This window comes from Clinocottus analis, unplaced genomic scaffold, assembly GCF_023055335.1.
Source record: "Clinocottus analis isolate CAN_PGR_092001 unplaced genomic scaffold, fCliAna1.0.p SCAF_6, whole genome shotgun sequence".
Taxonomy (NCBI): domain Eukaryota; kingdom Metazoa; phylum Chordata; class Actinopteri; order Perciformes; family Cottidae; genus Clinocottus; species Clinocottus analis.
The window spans coordinates 18,031,006-18,053,098 of NW_027176218.1; the positions used below are offsets into that span (position 1 = coordinate 18,031,006).

Below are 22,093 nucleotides of genomic sequence, written 5' to 3' on the forward strand. Positions count from 1 at the left end.
TCTACATGGCGTTACGAGAAACGTACCTCTTGGGAGGAAATGTTTAAAAATAGGATCCCAAATTTTGCAAATATACCCAAATTACCCAAAAAGGGAATACATGACACATCACACAAATGGGTTTGAATATTTAACTAAATGTAAGTGAATTAGCCTACTTTCAAAGGAAACATAATTTGTAACTTTCAGGACGGTTATGTGACGCATGTTATTTTTTTTTACAACAGCCTGGGCTTTAATGCTAAACTCAGTTTCAGATTACACAATCATAGGAACAAATGTATTTTCACAGTGACTTAACAGGACGTTGGAGATGGGGATTGGTGAAGTTAATTACCTCAGTGAGCCCCAATCCTTCATTTTGTCTGATGAGACTCAATTTGGATTCTGCTGTAGTAACTTGAACACGAAGGTATTATTGTCTCATTAAAACTATGTTCATGAATCCCATGTTACTGGTTGGAAAGACATGAAGACGCTGCACACTGCACAGAGAGTTGCTGTTTGTGTCAGGCAGCTCGAGAGGGAGACAGCTACACATTTATATTCATAGAGAAGGTTTTTTTTTCCACCTTGTGGCACAGTTAAGAACTACATTTCCTCATTAGGTATTAATGACATTTGTATTTCAGGTACACATGAAAAAAATGCAGTCTGCATTTATTTGGGTGCAGAATTATGTTTTTTTTTTTTTGTTGGAATCAATCAACCTTTCAATTTACTAGAATATTGAAAAGTTATTGAATGGGAAAGTGAAGACACACACTTATGAGATGTCATATTTTCTCGCTGTAGGAGCACATAACCTAAATAAGATCACTGTATATTGTCACCCCTCATCAAACTATATACGGTATACTTGTGTGGATATAGGATCAGTCAGTGTAAATAAACAAAACAATAAAATCAACTACAGAAAGCATAGAGTGGAAAGAAAAAAAAACTTGCATAAGATCATTCTTCATCTTGTTCAGATTCTTTGTGCTAGCGTTGAGATCACAAATAGCCCACTTGTGTTTCTTGCTTAATGTCTGTGGCAGGTTGAAAGTGTTGACATACAGACCAGCCACAAGACAAGTGAATACATATTCGTTTTTCTCCTGATAAACTCACACTTCTTACTTGCGTGTGGGCCGTATACATGGTGTGTGTGTGTGCGTGTTAAAGGTAGAGTTCAGGCGTCAGTTCAATCGGGATCCCTAAACCCAGCATGGGGCAGGGAACGTGCACTGCAAGGATGACACATCACTAGTGATTTATTTTGCATTATAGCAGATGGTTGTTCAAAACAGGCAATGTAAGGCTTAATTCCTGTCATATCATTTCTGATGACTTATGGGTATGAATATCAATGCATTTGATGAAGACATCAGTTCATTTGACTTGTTTCATATGAATAATCTAATATGTCATAGTATGATGAAGCACATTACTTTACTTGGAATCACATGAACTATTAAACATGAAGTAATTAAAAACTACTATTAATAAGCAAGTTTTCAAAAGACCATGTCACTCTGACTCCGAGAAGAGCAGATCTGACTGTAAGATCGAGTCTTGCTGTCACTGAGCTCTGAGTTATTTGCTGAGCATGTCCTGGATCTGGTTTCACCAGGACCAACGCTTGTTTCAGTTTTCCTCCGAATCTCCTGCAGCTTCTAGAAAAAAATGTTCTTCATGGAATGCATGGTGAATTGATATCAGCAGGGCGTGGTTCATTCTTCGGTAAACAATTTGCTCCATTAAGCCACATTCTTTTTGTCGCTCAGCCAATTTGCTATGGACATGCACACAAGGAAGGAGGATCCAATTGCAGGAAAGCTCTCACACTTCTGACGTCCTAAAGCAGGTCAGTTCAGCAGCAGTAACCAAATTCACCATGCAAGCTCTTTGAAAGTCCTAAAAAGTAGTCCATGAAAAGCATGAAACAGCTTTTTGACATTTCTTAGACTAACCATAGACATTAACAAGTATGTTTAGTTTAATATAGCTGCCAATAAGGTGAAAATGCTTGTGTGATATATTTGGTTTTGAATGGAGGCAGAAAACCTTTGTTTTGCAGTGCATGCACATGGGGATTATTCCTGATTCATCCATTTGGGTGAAACAAAACTAAGTCACCCTATATCTGAAGTGTATGATATAAAGAGTCATAAAAAGTTATTATATAATATATAAAGAATTTTAAAAAAAAGGTAAGGCTGAGAACTTTCGATAACTGTCACTTAGACTACTACTTTAAAAAGAGAGAGAAGCTCTATCCTGCATTGGGCTGCACTTCTACTGATTACACTTCTCCTCATTGCATGAACGTCACATGTATGTGGCTGCTTAATTAACTACTAACTCTGTTTTAGATAGATGTTTCAATCAGGAGAGACTAGTCTGATAAAGAAAATATAATTGTTTATTAATAACAGGTGATATGTAATGATACTGTTTTAGAGTCTTTTGAGGAGATTGTAATTAAGGGCCCCAATCAGCAACAAGATGAATCCCCTGTGGAGTCTAGACACTAGTGGTGGTGCTTATGAGGCTGGTAAAATGATAGGTTGATGAAGCTGATGGATCTGCAAAGAGTGGGCGGAGATGGGAAGGTGGAGGGTCGCGTAACAGTAATGAACTGAAGACAGATGCAGCAAGATGATGCGCTCATGATGACATTGTTTCGTTGTGCTTATTTAATAGAGGAGACCCACTGATTTAAACAGTTGATGATCAACATCTCCGAGAAATGACAGCAAGAAAATAACGAGAGCATGCCTGAGAAATGATTGGCAGATGTATGAGAAAGGAATAACGGGACCAGGCATGCAAGACATGCTTCAAGTCGTATAGCAGTGGGCAGGAATGACCTGTGTATCTGTTCTTGTGACAGCTTCCATTATCACTGTTTCCACAGTGATAATTATCATACAGTCATTCCACTGCAGAGCTGTGTGGAAATCACTGTGGAGTGGTCTGCTGGGGTCAGAAAGAAGTTCATTCATCATGTTTATCTGAGCTCATCAGAAACCAGCTCAGGACTTTGGTCTAATCAGCAGCAGCAAGGGGGAAGAGGTGCTGGTCCAGTTAACAAGCATCCACCTCAAACAAGTATATAGTTGTATTAATTGAGGGGTTACAAAAGGGGACATTGGTGCATTTTGAGCTATTATGGCATAGGCATAGTGGCTTGCATTGGGACTGTGGCCTTTTCTACAGGAATGATGGTTTCATTTCATTCTCTTGAAACTAATCTTTTTTTCAACTGTTGCAACATTGAATGTAAGCTGTCTGTCTTGTCCAGGCTAGTCTTAAAGGAAGACTTCTAGAACATGCAGCCTCCCTCCACATGTCTGCTTAGCTGCTGGCAGCATCCCTCTGCTTCTTCTTTGACTAGTGGTTTTGTTTTGTTATGTTGCCTTTGTCTAACTTCATAGTGTCTTGCACATTTACAATACCTGATATAATTCAGTTCACCTTTTAATTTCGTTTGAATTAATATCTTTTCTTGAAACTTTATCATGGTGAGTCTCTTATATGTTGTGCATGGAACGTTAGAAGTAGGACGTTTTTTTTTTTAAAGGTTCATTTATAAACCACAAGCTTAAAGCATGGACACAGTATCTGCAGCTTCTTTTAATTTTCAAAGCCATCCAGGTCTGATTGTGAGCTATAAGCCTTTAAGAGTCCTCACTAAGAAACAGAACATATAACACACTCTTTAGGCTGTCATGATGGTTAAGTGCAATATTGATCATACAGTACATTTCACTCTCTTCACAGACTGTGGAGATCATGGATCATGTGCTAAACATTGCTGATAGTTACATCTTCACTCCGTATGTTTACCCGGCCTCATGGCCTGAGGACGGGGCTGTGCGTCAGATCCTCAGCCTGTGGCTGGTGACCAACCTGGGAGCAGTGCTGATTTACCTGGGCTTTGGTGCTCTTAGCTTCTACTACGTGTTTGACCATATGCTAAGGAAACATCCACAGTTTATCAAGGTAAGTTGATTGATGGGGAGACCAGTTGAAGGTCAATGGATTAATTGGGTTGTCTAAACTATTAGTGACTGGGGCTGTTGTTGAAAAAACTATTCCCAAGCAAACTTGTCCTAGCTTCTAACTTTGTGTGGGATCCAACGACAGAACCAGATAAGAAAGGAGATTCGACTATCAACGGTCTCCATCTTCTGGATGAGCTTCCCCACTGTGGCCCTTTTCTTCCTGGAGATCAAGGGAAACAGCAAACTTTATGACAACATCAGCGACTCTTCTCTGGGTGAGACAACAGTTACCAGAAACATTCAAACCCAGGGTTCAACTCACAATTGACTGACTGAAGGCTAGCTGATTTTAACAACCTATCAAATATTTATTCTTCTGCTGAAACAGGTTATAAAACAATCAGTCCGACTATGATCTATGAGTCTATGGTTTGTTTCCGTTTCAGGCTGGCCTGGAATGATCCTGAGCATAGCTGGTTTCTTGTTCTTTACTGATATGTGTATCTATTGGATACACCGCTCCTTGCACCATAAGAACCTCTACAAGGTGAGCTTGAGCATGTTTATGGCTAGTTTAATGCCGCTCCCAGACAATATTGCTCTATATCAACACTAAGCGAATTTGAGAGGGGTTACTCATAGTCGCAAAAACACTGAACATGATCACCTAACTCTGCAGTTCCCCTCAGCTCAACAGAACACTGTAGCTTCTTTCACTTCATTGTTTTTCATTAACTTGTTTTCAGCAGCGTTTTTTGGCAAAACAGCTGTGATAAACCCACTTTACACTACTTACTAAAGAGCAAAGTTAGCACCTAGCAGGTCAAAAGAAGTGAAGCATCCAGATGCGAAAGAGCCAAATGTTTCCTTCAGTTGTTGGTGGAGCAAAGCACAGCTGAAAGCAGAGTTGATATAACATTCTTTAGGTGGGAACAAACATAACACTATTACTAGATAAGACAAATGTTTGCTAACATGTTACACTTCATAGAGTAATAATAACAATGTTGTGCTCCCACAGTGTCTAAGGTTAGGAAAGAAATGTTGCATTGGACCTAGTGGATATGAATGTGAAAACGTGACTTTTTGGCAAATCAGGGTTCAACTGATCTACAACCCAATATATTGAAATGAGTAACTGTACCACCTTTGCTTGTTGGACGGGTCATCTAATTTGATTTGAATAAATAAACATCCCACCCATCTGAAGACTGTTTCATCATACTTCTTGATTCTGGATCTAATTAATTCAAAGTTGATATTTTTGCTTGTTTGCCTGTTTTTTTTCCTCACTAAAAACAGTTCTAATATTGAGACATCACCGTTTATGTTTCTATCCCTCAGCATTTGCATAAGCAGCACCATGTATTCAAGATCCCCACACCTTTTGCCAGCCATGCCTTCCACCCACTGGATGGCTTCCTGCAGAGCTTACCCTATCACGTCTACCCCTTCATCTTTCCTCTTCACAAGGTGGTGGTCTGCTTGACACTTGATGCTAAACATTTTGGCGCTAATCGACTGAGGAGTTACAGTATTGCAAATTATGACTACACAAGCTTCCCTGCACATTTGATGATTTCAAAATTTGACTGATTATTTCAGGTCCAGTTGCATGTGAACACCTTTTTATGAAATTTGATGGAAAAGTAATGTAAAAAAACCAATGAATTCCGAAATACTTTATTAATTAATGTAAACTTAACTGTACAGTGGTTTTAAATGACATTTGTATCTTTACATTACAGGTGGTTTACCTCTCACTCTTTGTCTTTGTCAACATCTGGACCATTTCCATACACGATGGAGACTACCGCATCCACGGCCCCCTAATATATCTGATTAACGGTGCTGCGCACCACGTAGACCATCATCTTTACTTCAACTACAACTACGGACAATACTTCACACTGTGGGATCGTCTGGGTGGCTCCTACCGGCATCCGTCAGCCCTGTTGGGGAAGGGCCCACATGACCATGTTCGCAAGCTTATGGCAAAGGCTGCGCACATGCAGTGACAACGGTTTAAACTTCCTCAGAGAGGTTTCCACAGATTCCTCAGCCTGGGTCACGATGAAAGAAATACTGCCTATCAAATGCAAAACCAGACACTGCAACTAAGTACAACAAAGTACTCCAAAAATGTAAAGCGGTTTTAGACAAATTTTCCCAAAATAATTCTGCAATGGATAAATGCACTGCCTAAAGATAAGTAGGATGGAAATAACAACATATATTTGTGAATACAAAACTGCAAATTTGAGGTTTAGGTGACTCAAACAAATGACTATCAAGTTAAAATAACCGCTCTATATTACAGTTTAACCCTCAAGGAAGTATGATTCATTGCAGGGTTGAAATAATAAAAAAAAAAAATTGTACTGCAGTTTATTTACTAATTGAGTACAAAAGAAAGAAAATAATTTTGAGACTTTGATCTGACTTGTGGGAATACTTGTCATATTTACATTCAGAACTGTATTCATCCAACTGCGAACTTGATGCTTTGATTTACGACTACCACTTTGTAAAATGAGGCTAAATGTTTCTATGATAGGAGTGGTAGAAAGCTGACAGACACAGAGCATATATGAATGAATGTCAACCATCCAAACTTTCTGAATTCAGCACGAAAGAAGAAATTATGTTATCATGAAGATGTTATTTTACATATATCAGGACTAGAATACAAGTCTAATAACGAAGCAAAAAACTAATTTTCGATCATTTCAGCCCAGTTGGAACATAATTTAAATCATTCAAAACACCAAATAGAATGCAAAAAGACTCAATCGAGGGTCTACTTTCTTTTTCTGTTGGATTCCTGATTGGTCTTTCAGCTTCCGGTGCTGGGTGTGTTTTCATGCAGGCTCTGAAGGGCGAGGTCGGTCCACTTCATCTCTTGTTCTTTCACAGACTCTGTGGAGCCTCCGTTGTCCTGCTCAGCCTCCGGCAATTCTGTCTGACAGAGAACAAGGAGGGAAAAGATGCCATGAAAAAGAGCATTAACTTATATCAACAAGACATAAACTGAAGATGAACCTATAAATTCAGATGAAACAGGAATGTTTTCTGTCACATATTTAGACAGGGCCGGAGTGTTGGTGTGCTTAATTATTGACACAACTACTATGCATCCACAAAACAAATCTGATTAGGAACTAGTATGTCTGCCTTTGAAAGCATGCATGGTCAAATTTGTAAGTCCAGCATGACTTATAAAAGTATGCAAGGCCTGATTCAAGTGTCACATGAGTTGAGCCTGAAAGACGACTGTCTCTAAGCAGGAGAGTGGAGCTTTCTATTCTGACCATTGTCAATTCGGCTTGCTCTCAGTTTTGAAAGTCTGGGAGCAATTTGAAATCAAATTGACTGGATTTCACCTGAGATTTAAGTGTCACCCAATCTGAGCGAACATTAACTTGAGGCTGCTTGCCAGCAAGCTTTCATTGATTTGTCATTTCCCTGTACTATGCCCTGTCATAACCTCCACTAGGGGAGTAACATGTCCTCCAAAAATGTCGCTATCGGTCTTACCAGAGGGATGGTGACGTCTTCATATGGCAGTCGGTCTTCCCTCCAGGCGTCATCAGTGAGGTCTAGGACTCTCCCATCTCGTTGGATTTCACTGTCCATCCTGTGAGCAGGGCTCCTGGCCGAGTAGTCGCAAGCAAACAGCAACACTTTTCAAACTGTGGTAAAAGTTGAAGATAGCAAGTCTACTGCAAACAAGCAAGTAGAAAACAATTCAGCAAGGGCTGTAAATAATTGGGTTTGATAATGTTTTAGTTAGCAACAGTTTTAGCTTCGTCGTTTGAGCAAAGCAGACGCGGTAATTGTACGAGCCAGCGGACGCGTGGTGATGTCGTCGATAATGATGCCTTCATGCACAGCGGAAATTTGACGATAAGCAATATACATTCTGTTTACTTGCCGATTCAGTTACAGTCAATTAATAATAACTATGATACTAATAATTATACTAAACATATTAACGTAAATAATAATAACATACAACAATATTCCATTCATAACGATGATCGTAATAATAATAATAATAACAGTGAAATGTATTCTGTATTAATTCAGAACGACGCGGTTTTCATATCTAGGAAACTCTAATAAACGGACTCTGGGTGAGAAGATTATTTAATTTAGTCAGGCTATCTTTTCCAAACGGTTAACGACTATAAATAAATAATAAAACAGTCATGTCGGGTAATGTTTTGTGGTTTCCTTGGTGACCAGATGTCTCTTCGCTGAGGAAGACATTGCAAATCGTTGTGTTGTTTTCTAGCATTTGAAGGTAACTATATTAACTATTTTATCACACCCTTCTATCACCAATATTATTATTATCAAACACTATTATGTAGCGGTTTTAATTCACTTGATGTTTACGTCACTTTGTATTGGGTAAACAAAACGAGAGAAAACTTCGAGTCACTGAGTTTTTCTGTACATATCCAACAACATTAGTTTGTTTTTATATAATCTGGTACAAACGATGTGGTTTGTGGATTATGATGTGAGTTTCTCTTTGTAGGCACTGCAATGATGTCAGCCTCCCAAGAACACCAGGTGGAAAATAGAAAAACATGTATCAACCCTGGAAACGCAGTTCTCTCCAGCACCACGACTGCAGAAGTCAAAGATGTCCTACCAGCGCTACGGGGAAAGCCCCAGAATCTATTGTACAGGACCTCCTCCAGTGAATATGGACGTCTCCCTCCAACATTTGAAAGCTCACCGTGTACTTACTACCCGAAGTCCCACAAATTCACCATAAGCCTGATCAAGAGCGGGATGTATCGTGACAACTCCTTCAATACTGCCCTAGACCGAAGCAGGGTGTACGACTGTCCTCATTTACGGCACACTATATAAATAAATGGATGTTTGACTTATTGAAGTGGTATTTTTTTTTATTGCATGATACGTGTTAGTAATAGATGGAGCACTAAGTGAATTAGTGGAAGTGGAAACATGGCTCAATGCGTGCAACCATCCTCTTTGATAACATTGCATCCTTTTATTACAACATTATATTTGGTTATCAGGTCAGAGCCCTGAGGTTATTCATTATTCATTCTTATCGAGAAATCATTCATTTTAGACGTCAGCTACTTCTTAAACGGATATCAATACATTTAGTGTTTAGTCACTCGCTCACATGTTCCTTATTCCCCGGCCTACACTACTGTGTACAGGTGTTAATACTTTTTTTTTTTGTTTTGACATTTACAATTTAGATTCGCGTGGAAAATTGAACCTCTGGATCCCTATTCTCCCATTCAATTTCCTATAGCTGTTATAAGTTATAGCGGAAACCATCACTGCAAGATAATACCACATGTATTCTGTATTGTATTGTTCTAGCACATCTATGTGATTTCATTATTCGTATACACAATATAAACTAAAATATTCAAAGTTGATACAATGTATTCATATAGGTGCCCTATAAAATGGAAATATTCTATTCTATTTTTCTTGAACTTATGATTTCTGATGAGCGTTCATGTGCTCTTGGGAAGTGCTTTCACAAAATTTATGTTCTTGCTGGTTTATTTTTCTACTTTCAAAACAATTGTAGGGTCGGACTTGTTTGGTGCTGTTCTCTAATGTAGTTAACGTTACTTTATGCAACTTCATTTTGCCTCACATTTTATTGTGATAACTTGTTGCATTTATTCTCGCCTCTCGACATATTTCTCTCTCTGTCGTAAAAACATATGACGTTGGTACACAGATAACAGACACAAAATAATATACAGTGACGTCTGAAACAACACCCCTTGGACGATGAAATGAAGAGAGAAAGGAAGATTGAAAAAAAGGTGGGAACCGTGGTCTGTTGACGTTGTCTTCCCCACAAACCCTCCTCCTTCAGCCGCGCCTCCGCAGCCACAGCTGATGATAGACAAGCTTTGAGCTGCAAACGCTACGGAAATTAGCAGACAGCTAACCCTCATTAAAATGTGTGTAAGCTGTTAGCCGGTTGTTACATGAATCTGCTGTTTCAGAGCTCAGTGGCGGCGTGTAAAGCAACACGGACGGGTCATGTGAAGGTACCGCTGAATTGAACCCGCGTGAGAGCTCCACGCGCAGACGGACGCGCCTCGCGTAGTTTGACAGGAGGACCGGAGCAACCCCGGGCTAGCAACCGATAGCCGGCTAGCAGCAGCACGGAGCGTTAGCTGCTAGTGAGCGCTCTGTTTTATGAACGACTTGGGTCGACCGAGTTTGAGTGCTGCTGTTTATCGAGTGTAAGTATGCGTTCGGGATCAAATTGGATCATTTTAGTTTACTAACGAAATTGTGAGTTTGCGAGACTTGGGGTCTTCAAAAGGAACTGCTACTTGATACAATGGTTGGTGGGTGGGTGGCTAGCTTGCTAGCCAGCTAACCTAAATGAATATAGCTTGTTTATCAACAATACTAAAATGTCTCGGTGATTCAGGACACGCTGTCTCCGCACACAGCACACCGACAAACAGCTCATGTTAGACGCAGTGGCTGCTCTGCTTGAGAGATGCATTTGGCCAATATAAATTTAAAACAAATATAAATATATATTCCAGGCTTCACATTTATATTACGGGGTGTGCATTCCCGGCTAGTTTACAGTTGGGATGCTGATAGAACACGACCAACTGCAATAAACCATTAATTATACTGCTCTAACAGACTTGACTTATAATTTAACTCTTACCTTTGTGTTTTGTTTTGTGTTGCTTCCACAGCCATGCGAGCCCTGGATGAGAACTGGACCTGAGTCTTGGGCTGTCTATGATGTTCAAAGCTTTTTTTTGTTGCATCACCTGACCCCTCCTGTTCTATTTGACTTACCATTATTACTCCAAAACCAATCCCACATCTCAGCTTGGCAACAGTATGATCATTCACGTTGACCCCACCCAGCCCACTGGGACAAGAATACCCCAAAACCAAGCTCGGCAAATGATATGATAGTAGCTACCTGGATCACCTTTTGTGCTTGCAGGAGCCTTGCAAGGGTTCTGCTCTTCCTTTCTTCCTCAAACTCCCTCTCTCCATTCTGGGAGACCCTCGCCAGTGTGGTCTCCGGCACTGGAACCATGGGTAACAGCTGTGTGTGCCGGGATGATAGTGACTTGGAAGATCATCACCATGGGTCGTCGAGAGCAACCCGGGGACAAGCTAGGCGGGTGGACCATGGTCCAGGCGTAGGCGTTGATGCTGGAGAGGCGCGGAGCAGTAGACCCAGGGACCCAGTCAGGCCGCCGCGCCGAGGGCGAGGGCCCCATGAGCCGAGACGGAAGAAGCAGAACGTGGATGGCCTGGTGCTGGACACATTGGCTGTCATCAGGACACTGGTGGACAAGTAAGTCTTCATAAGAGTGATGACGTTAAAGAGATAAAGATGATGGGTGGAAGAGTCAGAGCAGTTTCAAAAAGAGTTTTCAATGAGAAAAAAATCCTCTTGCCATTTATGTTTAGATACTTTAGCAGTAGTAATTACATGTGCCTATAAGGCACAAGTGCTCTGGAAAATAAATCAAAGTGTACTAGCATATTTACGGGAAATGTTGTCTTGGCACATGTGGATCTTCTTGATTGGGTTCTTCATCTTCTTAAATTAAGATATATGTTTATATGAGGATCAACAAGATCACTGGTTCCACAGAAGCTACTCACAGCACAGGAGCTTAGTCAAACTCATGTCCTCCAGAGGCATAAAAGTCATAGACATTGCTGTCTTCCAGCAGACAGTTGTTTAGTTGTCACGAACACACATCACATGTACGACTTTTTGAAAGAGTACATAGTAAAGTCACACCTTTTGAGATGACTAAGTCCTGTGTTGTTTATTTGGAAGAAATAGCATAGTATTTCACAAAATATCCTGCTTGAAACCGAGATATTTTAAGGCTACAACTTTGACAAAACAACACTGATGGCCCTAACTGACAAAAGTAACTTTTTTCACCTCGTTTAACAAAATGCTTGTCTTCATATTAAATTTTTTGTTAAAATGTGCTGTGCAGTTAGCCGGTTATGTATATTTATGATATATTGTCGGCAGACTGAAAAACCTTGCGCATCCTCCACAGAGCACTTTTTGCAAATCAGTTTCCTTTATATACTGTGTTCCCTCTCTTGATGTAGCAGTATTTGTGTGGCCTGCGTAGATGCTAAAGCACTTTTTTTTATCCTCTTGTTCGCTTAATCTATCATTGTCTTCAGAGAAAAGCTGTTCAGCATGACCCATTGGAATTTCTCAGCTATTTTATTAGCACCGGTTTAGGTGGTTTTGTGAACAAAATACGGGATGAATGTGTCCAGCGAAGAGATATCTAATTAATAAATAATAAATACATATTGACTGTTAAAATAGGCCCATGTAACATGTAACAGCTGCATATTTTATTTACAGTAAAGTGTACAGATTAACTCTGCTTCATATACATTTATTCTTGTGCATTTTGTCCACACATAAACTTTAAGCTACCATTTAGCATGACTAGTACATAATCAAGTTCACCCAACTTTGTTAATCAATAACTGAATTTCAAGGTTAAGGTTGAGTATTTATGGCAGTTGTAACACAATATGGCACTGGTTGTGTACATCTGTGCTCTTCAGTTTTGGTTGACTCTGTTTGGTTGTTGAATTGTAGCTGTTGGTGAAACTATAGTTTATTCTACATTTGGTAAAAAAAAATAATTTACATGTAATATCCTAAATAATTATTCTATCAAGTTACCAGATGATGTATTGGTGGTGAATAAACTTTTCAGTATCACCTCTCATAGAACTGCATTATTTGAATGCTGGTGCCCTTACATTGTGCATGATCCGTGTGTTCAAAAACTAAAATAATGGATAAAGCAAGACAAATCACTAACTAGAATACTGCAACTTGAACCAATGTTTTTTCAGCCCTGTATGAAACCTGCAAGCACATTTCCAAGAATGCTTTCATATTTGATTCATAAATGAAAGAAACTGAGACGCAGTAATTCTTAGTTGTGTTTAGAATCTTGGAGTTGGCTGATCTCATGGTCGTAATAATGAAAGCAGTTTTCAGCTTGGGACGAGCAATGACAAGCAACAATAATGACAGCATCATCGAAAACGACAACCACTGAAGTAAATCTTTTACGCTTTCCTTCTCTCTCCCTCCTTCCATGGGATAACATTACTGTCCATAGCCATTAATGCTATCAGAGAGAAGCGCACATAGGCATGGATTGTTTGTTTGAGAATGTTTTTTATGCAGTGATCACAGTGTCATGAAGTCATAGAAACGGGCTGTTATCACATTCTGTTCAAACTTCTGTTTTTCAGTGACCAAGAACCCCCTTACTCCATGATCACTTTGCACGAGATGGCAGAGACCGGTAAGGAAGAAAAAAAACACTCACTGGGCATGGATTTATTAAACAGGTCTTAATCCAGTTAAAATAATATAGATATGGTAAGCAATGTTACGTAATGCAAAGTTTCCTTTGTTTTATAATGAGACTAAGGTAATTAAATGGGGCAATATAGGAACATTAGCTCTCCTTAGAAAGAGTAATTTAACGAAGAGGCTATTGTCTCAACAGACAAAACAATTTCCTGGTTGATGCTTAGTTTTGTGCACAATACGTCAGTTTCTTCAGTTTGAAATGAAACCATCCGCTGGACTGTAGGAATTTCTACTGACTGGTGAGGAGTCCCAGGAATTTAGACAGGTCTCTTCTGAATATGCTGTCCCATCCCCCTTGGGCTGAGCTTATGGGTTGTTTTTAAGAACTGCCGAGGCAGTAAAATTACAGTAGCTTTGTAAGCAGCAGACCTTTACAGTCCTCTTCCTCCATTCAGTGATATTTTCTTCTATTTATTCATGGCATTTATGTTGATACTCTGTCCATTGATTTGTGTGTTTGCGGTAGAATTTTTGTGTTTGCAATATATGGTGTTTGATGCTCACATGGCGTGGTGTTGTTGTCGAGTTGAGTCTAGGCTTACAGACACTAAACCCTGAAGGCAGTCAAGCAGCAAGCCAGTTACTTTCTGACATGTGCCACGATGTTACATTATTCATCAGCTAGTTGTCAGGGGCTTTCATAAGTGTTAGAGAGTTTCTTATTGAAGTTGCTAATGGACAGGAAATGAATGCTTTAGTATTTATGCTGCAAGCTGATATTCATAATCCAGTGGCCTGTTTTACCAAGTGATTTCAGCACAGTTCCGTTACCTGTTCTTGTGTTTTTATTGAGATTAATAGTGCTAATTCCTTTTTTAGGTGTGTGTGTTTAATGAAAGAATAGGAGAATCATCTGAATGGTCAGATCAATTTAATCTGTTGAGTCTCAATTCTATAATTTGCTATCTTCTTCCTCAGATGATGGTTGGCTGGAGGTTGTCCAGTCTCTGATTCGAGTGATCCCATTGGACGATCCGCTTGGCCCTGCAGTGATAACCCTTCTGTTGGATGAGTGTCCCCTGCCAACCAAGGTTAGTGGCAAATAACTGTGTATGACACAGAAGGAGTCATTTTGGGTAATAGTTTGAAAATGATATATGACCTGAAACCTAGAAATGTATAACTCCAACACTAACCAACCTGAGGTGGAAAAGATGAAATCTCAAAACTAACCCAGGTTTAATAAACGCACAATCTTTGTCTTCTTCTTGCCCATGGCCCTTTCTGTATTCTGGTGATAGGAACCTCCCACGATCAGCTGTTTTTGTATGCCTCGTGGAACTTGCTTGTAACTTTATCACATGTATTGTTTTCATTTGGCCTCTGCTTCCACCCACCCTCCCCCACACCACCTAACTTTTCCCCTTTGGACAAATACAATTTGTTTTGGACCCCCTGCCTCCTGGTCCAAAGTAACCTGAGGACAAAGGACATACTATGACACTCTGAACAGTATGAACTCTGTAGTCATTCAAGTATTTGAACAGAATTATGCTCCACCTAACAAAACATTTTGCAGCTTTCAAATGTACAATGCAAAGACTCAACACCAGCAGCTAAAAAAACTAAATACAAACTTGCCTGCAGGTGGTGTGTAGAATGGCACTGGCTGGACTCAAACTGTTAATATGAAAGTGCTGGCACTGCAGCTCTGCAGCTGGATGATATTGTCTGATGGAGGTTTTGCTGCATCAGTAACACTTAGTCTCTGTTAAGAAATTCGATTTTGATTTACTTTTGGTGTGCTTTTTTCGAGCTGTTGGTCCTGTGTGTGTGTGTGTGTGTGTGTGTGTGTGTGTGTGTGTGTGTGTGTGTGTGTGTGTGTGTGTGTGTGTGTGAGCATGTGTATCTGACTTTCATCTCAGTAACTGCTCCATCTCCTCCCATAAGGATGCTCTCCAGAAACTGTCAGACATGTTGAGTCTGAGTTCGGCTGTAGCGCGACAGGATGCTCTCAACCCTGCTAAACACAGAAACACCACAGCTGTCCTGGGATGCCTGGCAGAGAAACTGGCTGGTAAAGTCCACATTTACTCACGTGATACTTTATATCTTTGAGTTAATATTCTTTGCTGTGCACCACTTCCATTGGCAGGTTACTACTTACTATTGACTTGACTCATTGACACAATTTCTTAATGGTTTTTAGGTCCGGCTAGTATTGGATTGTTGAGCCCAGGAACCCTTGACTACCTTCTAGAGAGCCTGGTGAGCACACACGCATGTTTCTATTTTTTTTGTAGATGCATTTTAGTTGCTTAACTGTCATTGACCGAAGTAAGTCATAAGATAACAGATGTATGCAGGTCGATGCTCTTTGTAGAGTTTAAACCTGAAAGGTTACGCAGTCAATAAAGGGAAGTGGCTTTGTGACACTGTCAGTTACAAAACGCACAACCACCTTGATTCATCCAACATCCGTCTTTGAAAGCAAAGTCATTGTGAAATAATAGCAGAAGGCCTAATTATACGAGACATCTATTATTATTACTATTGTTGTGTCATGAAAGAAAATGTTGCAAACTGATGATCATTTCTGTTCATCTTCCTCTAGAGCTCTGAAGCCCACCCTACTGTCATGCTGTTTGCTCTCATCGCTTTGGAGAAGTTCTCCCAAACCAGTGAGTTCACTCGCTGTCTTTTCAGGCCAGTTCATATTGAAGACTCATGATGAGTCAGTTGAAATCTTGTGACTTTGTGACAAAACAAAACACAAAAATGAAACAGAAAGTGCCCTTATCAAAGGAATGCTATGACAGGCAAGTCTTAACTTTTGCTTTCGACATTTTCCCTGTTGAAAGTTAGTTTCAGTTTTGCATATAAACCAAATTGTGCTGCGAGGTAGAGACATAGATTTGCTGTTCATCAGCTGTTATTTCCTGTTTATTTTCAAACAAATATTGAATTGTTCGCTGGTACAAATGCAAAATGAAAGCATTTTAATACTTAAATAAAACTCTCAACCGCTTTTAAGTCCCTATCAGGATTTTAGAGGGGAGGAGGGAAGGGAATGTATTCTTAGATGTATCGCGTGAATGCATCCTCTCATGAACGTTTATGACTCGATGCAGAAAACTCAATAATCAGAAATTTCAAACTCAATCCTCAACATTATGAATTTGTCTGTAACAATTATATGACACCGGGCTGACCGTTCCTTACTGCTGCTGTATGGAAGCATTTAGCTTCTTCTTCCGCCCAACTCTGAAAGGATGAAACAAATCAGAAAGTAGATTCAGACTTGTTTTTGGGCAAAATTTGCTTTCTCAGTCATTGAGAATCAGAGCTATGCTGCTCACTTTGGAACCAAGATGCATTCATTCAACATTTATCTTTATAGTTTTTACGGACACAGCGAGACTGTACATCCAAAGTTAAAGTCATAAAGTCACTGAGGAAAGCAGGGAGGATGATAGTAACACGCTATACTGTTGCCACAGAGTCTACTGTAAATGTTCACATTTTCACTGTATGTATAGTTGTGACTTGGCTGTTTTAACACACGTGCCTTGTGCATCTCTTTGCCCAGGTGAGAATAAGCTGACGGTGTCTGAGTCGTGCATCAGCAATCGACTCGCTGTCCTGGAGTCGTGGGCAGAGCATCCCGACTACCTGAAGAGGCAGGTCGGATTCTGCTCACAATGGAGCCTCGACAACCTGTGTGAGTACAAGTAGCTGCGATGATTTATTGACATTGTATATTTGCGTGTGAGTCACTCAAGAAAGAAATGTGAGAACGGTTCCTCTGTCGTCCTCCGTCTAGTTCTAAAGGACGGCCGTCAGTTCACTTACGAGAAGGTCAACCTCACCAACATTAATGCCATGCTCAACAGCAATGATGTCAGCGAGTACCTCAAGATCTCCCCGACCGGACTAGAGGTCAGTCTGTGTTTGTGTGTGATCTATGAGATTAGCCACATATGGCACATTTCATGGATGCACAACAGGAAACTATACATTTTCCAACATAAATATTTTAAAAGTTCATATCCATTAGCCTGATATTCATGTTTGTAACCTGTATATTTAAAACGATGAATTAATAATCTCTCTCTCTCTGCTCTCCTCCTCAGGCACGATGCGATGCCTCGTCCTTTGAGAGCGTGCGTTGCACATTCTGCGTGGATTCGGGCGTTTGGTACTACGAGGTGACAGTCATTACATCAGGCGTAATGCAAATCGGATGGGCCACCAAGGACAGCAAGTTCCTCAACCATGTATGCCTCTTCAGTGTCTGTACATTTCAGCTCTTTCACATCAAGTTTTTCTGCAGTTTCATAATTTGGCTTTTTTTTTTTTTTTTCTACAGGAGGGCTATGGTATAGGTGATGATGAATACTCGTGTGCGTATGATGGCTGCAGGCAGCTCATCTGGTACAACGCTCGCAGTAAACCTCACTCTCACCCCTGCTGGAAGGAGGGTATGCAGTACACACATGCTGTTTCTTAACCATGTACTTCAAAAAAATGTTGTTTGTCTGACTGAACATTAGAAAGTGAAGGGACACCCCGCTTAAAATATCCGACTTATTTGTCTAGAAATTGCTTCATCGTATTTAGTTTCTCTCGAGTATTTTTGTGATTTTTAGCACCCACACGCTGCTGTCAGAGCCAGGCTCTGATTAACCTCCCACGCGGAGTATCAGATGATTGTAATAACAGCACGCCAAAACTTTATTCGTCTGCGTGTGTGGCTTGTTTAGGAGATGCCATCGGCTTCCTGTTGGACCTCAGCAAGAAGCAGATGATTTTCTATCTGAACGGACATCAGCTGCCGCCGGAGAAACAGGTCTTCTCCTCAGCCACGTAAGTGTCTACGCACGCGCGCACGCACACACACACGCACACACGCACCCTTGAATCTGTCACCATTTAATTTTCCTTTGTCCTGTGACTGGTTTCAACTGTTGTCCTCCCTCAAACACTTCTTTCCTTTCTCATTCTATTGTCCTTACTCCCTTTTTTTACGTGTGTCTTTCCATTTTCTCTCTTCTCTCAAATGAATCCTTGTCTTCCCTTCACTTCTGTGTCCATCAGGTCCGGTTTCTTTGCAGCAGCCAGCTTCATGTCTTACCAGCAGTGTGAGTTTAACTTTGGGGCCAAGCCTTTCCGTCACCCACCTTCTGTGAAGTTCAGCACCTTCAACGATTTTGCTTCATTGCTGCCCAGTGAAAAGATTATCCTCCCCAGGTAAATCATTGTAGCCTGTCCTTTTTAGTGTCTAAAATCGACTTGAAACATGGGAAGGTTATTGTCTTAACCAACGGTCCCTTGTCTAGTGAATCATTTGTCTGCACACAGCGTCCAATCCTTTTGGGTTTGCTCCAGAGGACATGGATAATTTGGATCTCTCATTAGTTTTATGGCTGCAATAAAGCAGCTCTCTAGACTCTTTTTAAATGTAATGACTAGTTAAAGGACGTCTTGAAAGAATAGGAAAATATTTATACAAGAGACAGTCACTCATTATCTTTACAGTCTGATGTGTACAATGCAACTGAGCAGTCTTTTGGCAGGCACTTAGTTATGGCTCTTTAGTTTAGGGTTTTTGAAATCCTGGCAGTAACCTATCATCCAAAATACTCTGGCAGTGAAACACTAAAATGAAATGCACTATTCATTTCACTTATTAAAACTGAATTTGACATGACACATTGTAGTTGATTTGAAGGGTCTACTAGCCTGTATAAAATTACATCTTTTTTAAAACAAGCAACAAAAAAATAACCTCAACATATATTCACTTTGTAAGCTAAAGTATACAATTAGAACAAACTAGATGAACTGGAATACTTATCACAATAAGTATATATGTACAGAAGACAACAACTTTAAATATGTGTGTGTGTGTGTGTGTGTGTGTGTGTGTTTGTGTTTGTGTGTGTCACAGACATCGGCGTCTGGCCTTACTAAAGCAAGTTAGCATTCGAGACAACTGCTGCACGCTGTGTTGTGACGTCATGGCTGACACGGAGTTGCGGCCCTGTGGACATGGGTACGTATGCATCTGGTGGTGATGGTCACAAACTGTTCAAAATATCCTCAGTTCAGCTAGTTGGATAGAATATCATTGACAGCAGTTTGTCTTTGTAAATAATATGGTAGTTCGACTAATGCCCAATTTTCTTCCATCTATAATTTTCTATGAATGGATAATAAAATCTACCTTTATGTCCCACCCCCTCCTCTATCCTCCAGTGGTATGTGTATGGAGTGTGCCTTACAGTTAGAGACGTGCCCTCTGTGCCGCCAGGACATTCAGACCCGCGTCAGACTCATTGCACATGTCTCCTGACAAACCTCCTGCCCCTTCTCCAGCAAGGAGAGACACACAAGCCCGACAGCCTTGCCCTTCTCTTCTAATCCCCTCCCACCCAGCAGGGCTACGAGCACGGTGCCACGGTGTTGTGATGATGCTCGAACTGAAACTTCTGGTACGAGGAAGCGACGATGGAGGAGTGGAGCGATAAAATGAGGAGATGAGAGAAGGGGGTTTTAAACCTAAGATGGATCCCCAGGAGCTTTCTCCTATTTGCCTACATCTCCTCTTTTGTATCCTTCTGACAACTCACTGCAGAAGCCGGGGCCAAGAATTTCTCAACTTTCTATAAACTGCGTGTTTATTTCAGAAATGAGGAGCAGAAACAATTTAACGAGATTACAGACGGAACCGATCTCTCATCTGCAAGTCCTGGGTAGAGTTATCAGACATCCTTTCTATGATACGAGGATCCCACTGCGCTTTTAGCCCACAGGCTACTACTATTTAATCCCATCATCATCATGCACCTGTCTGCAGAGCTGAAAGGGCTGGGTAACAGAAAGGATCACAGCCTGTCGTACAGTATTAAACCCAAGGTACAGATACATTTGCGAGGAATCTCACTTTCATGTTTTGGGGTGTCGATATGTGAATTGTGGTGTTCTCGAGGTAGCAATTTCATTCTCTTTTCTCAAGGTTATACCGACACCTATCCATTGGTCACCTTCTCTGTCTGTAATGATTGATTTCCCACTGGTAGGGTTTTTCATTTAGAAAAAAGACTTTGTAATGTAAAATATCAGATTTTACTCTTGATTTCAGAAATCTTTAAAGTTGCTGAACATATTGAAATATTTGAGTTTTCTGATTCGGTTTACAAATGTTTGAAATGTAACTAGCACAGAGAACGTTAACAGAAAAAATATTCTTTTGACAACCGGAGGAAGAAAAACAGCTTGAACCTATATTATAAGTAAGTGATTTTTCACGCTTCTGACCCTGCTGCTTTTTGTGCTTTATTGTCTCTTCTCAGATGTTGACATTTCCTCAGTCTTGATCATGTATGCAACAAACGCAGCTTAAAAGACAAAGAATTGACAGAAAGTTAATCTGTAAAGAAAATCATGTTTTCTCCCCAACTTTAAAAGCTTATGTTTGAAGAGCCCGTGAGGGAGAAGTATACAATTGAATTCCCACCACCATCAGAATTTATTTGGGATTGTTTGATTGGTGCTAACAATTTGGCAACAGCTTTTAATGCCGCACCACCGTGAGTCGTGCTTTACTGAGTACATATGTCTTCATGTTTTGTTTGTTATGACAGACAACTGTCTTAAGATGACTATTTTGAATCCTCAAGATGTGATTTGATTTTGTTTTATTAATGACGGGGAACACTGATGTAAAAACTTGGTTGAGAAGCACAACAGGTTTTGTTGATTGACAGTGTTGTATTAACAGATGGGTAAATTGCTTTAAACAAATGTGAAATGTTTAAGTGAATTGTTTTTCCTAAATATCAGTTAACTAAATATCCCACGGTCATTCTTAATATGTTGTCTTTTTGGATCTGATTTGGCAGTGAAACATTTGACATGAATTGGCAAACAAACACTTGCTAACAATCAGCAGCAGCATACAGAATAGATCTAGTCAAAACAAATTTTAGATTGGAAGGTTCTCTTCCAATGTATCTTTCAGCTTCATTAATAATGCTTTCCATAACATAACAGTACATCTCTTTGCTCACATTTAGCCATTTATCCATCTTCCTCTTTTTTTCTGTCTCTCTGCTCATCCTTTACTTGAAGCATCTCTGAACGACATTTGTATTTCGGAAACAGGTGATGAGAAATTGTGATTAAAGGAAAACTTCTATTTGTACAATTAGTAAAAAAAAAAAAAAAAATCTGGTGACAATTCAAATTATCACAATAATTAATTTAGAAGTTAAGTTGGTTTAAATTGTTTATGAATAGTTACTACTCCACCAAATTGCATGAACAGGATCTGTAAAATCATTTAGACTATACTCGAATGATTTCTAAAAGCTTACATGCATCTCTCAGTAGGAGACTAAAGAATGGTCCAGTCACTGTCTGCTATCTTGTATCTCCTGGAGCACCTAATACTGTACATGCAGGTGAGAGAAATTATATGCTTGTCTCTACGGCTAGAGATGAAGTTCAGGATTGTAAAGAATAAGTTGTGGATCATATTTAAAACATCTAAAGGAATTCCCCCCCGGAGTTCCCAAAGATGTGGTTGAAGAATTATTGTTTCCTGGATTGTGGTGTTTGTAATAAATGTATGTCCATGTGATATTTGTTTTTTGTCTGACTGAGTGGTGTTTATTTACATCTCAAATCTTTTGTCTTAACC

The 22,093-nt window shown here is 40.0% G+C and overlaps 3 protein-coding genes across 4 annotated transcripts; 2 read left to right on the top strand and 1 right to left on the bottom strand.

Annotated features, from left to right (window-relative positions):
* Positions 1-1,599: 1,599 nt before the first annotated feature.
* LOC137803815 (lathosterol oxidase-like) lies at positions 1,600-8,293 on the top strand. Its single transcript, XM_068602575.1, has 6 exons — positions 1,600-1,849; positions 3,769-3,990; positions 4,135-4,267; positions 4,439-4,539; positions 5,337-5,465; positions 5,741-8,293. The coding sequence occupies exons 2-6, from the start codon at positions 3,781-3,783 to the stop codon at positions 6,008-6,010; spliced, it is 843 nt and encodes a 280-aa protein (XP_068458676.1). The 5' UTR covers positions 1,600-1,849; positions 3,769-3,780; the 3' UTR covers positions 6,011-8,293.
* Positions 5,670-10,826, bottom strand: anapc13 (anaphase promoting complex subunit 13). 2 transcript variants are annotated; one of them, XM_068602576.1, is made up of 3 exons: positions 10,708-10,826; positions 7,530-7,644; positions 5,670-6,954 (listed from the first exon to the last, which is right to left on the bottom strand). In XM_068602576.1, the coding sequence occupies exons 1-3, from the start codon at positions 10,740-10,742 to the stop codon at positions 6,829-6,831; spliced, it is 276 nt and encodes a 91-aa protein (XP_068458677.1). In that variant the 5' UTR covers positions 10,743-10,826; the 3' UTR covers positions 5,670-6,828. The 2 variants fall into 2 exon arrangements, with proteins under 2 accessions (XP_068458677.1, XP_068458678.1); XM_068602577.1 differs by having other exon boundaries at positions 7,530-7,684; positions 10,708-10,771.
* rspry1 (ring finger and SPRY domain containing 1) lies at positions 9,886-22,033 on the top strand. Its single transcript, XM_068602574.1, has 15 exons — positions 9,886-10,261; positions 10,739-11,358; positions 13,326-13,378; positions 14,368-14,480; positions 15,340-15,466; positions 15,599-15,657; positions 16,004-16,070; positions 16,979-17,110; positions 17,213-17,328; positions 17,523-17,666; positions 17,759-17,870; positions 18,153-18,255; positions 18,487-18,639; positions 19,340-19,444; positions 19,648-22,033. The coding sequence occupies exons 2-15, from the start codon at positions 10,961-10,963 to the stop codon at positions 19,742-19,744; spliced, it is 1,779 nt and encodes a 592-aa protein (XP_068458675.1). The 5' UTR covers positions 9,886-10,261; positions 10,739-10,960; the 3' UTR covers positions 19,745-22,033.
* Positions 22,034-22,093: the final 60 nt, after the last annotated feature.

Coding starts and splice junctions, on each gene's coding strand:
- LOC137803815 (XM_068602575.1), top strand. CDS start 3,781: ATGGATCATGTGCTAAACATTGCTGATAGTTACATCTTCACTCCGTAT. Junction 4,268..4,438: donor CATCAGCGACTCTTCTCTGG/GTGAGACAACAG, acceptor TTTCCGTTTCAG/GCTGGCCTGGAATGATCCTG. Junction 5,466..5,740: donor TCATCTTTCCTCTTCACAAG/GTGGTGGTCTGC, acceptor TTTACATTACAG/GTGGTTTACCTCTCACTCTT.
- anapc13 (XM_068602576.1), bottom strand. CDS start 10,742: ATGGCTGTGGAAGCAACACAAAACAAAACACAAAG. Junction 7,645..10,707: donor ACACAAAACAAAACACAAAG/GTAAGAGTTAAA, acceptor CTACTCGGCCAG/GAGCCCTGCTCACAGGATGG. Junction 6,955..7,529: donor AAGACGTCACCATCCCTCTG/GTAAGACCGATA, acceptor GTTCTCTGTCAG/ACAGAATTGCCGGAGGCTGA.
- rspry1 (XM_068602574.1), top strand. CDS start 10,961: ATGATAGTAGCTACCTGGATCACCTTTTGTGCTTGCAGGAGCCTTGCA. Junction 14,481..15,339: donor AGTGTCCCCTGCCAACCAAG/GTTAGTGGCAAA, acceptor TCCTCCCATAAG/GATGCTCTCCAGAAACTGTC. Junction 16,071..16,978: donor GGAGAAGTTCTCCCAAACCA/GTGAGTTCACTC, acceptor CTCTTTGCCCAG/GTGAGAATAAGCTGACGGTG.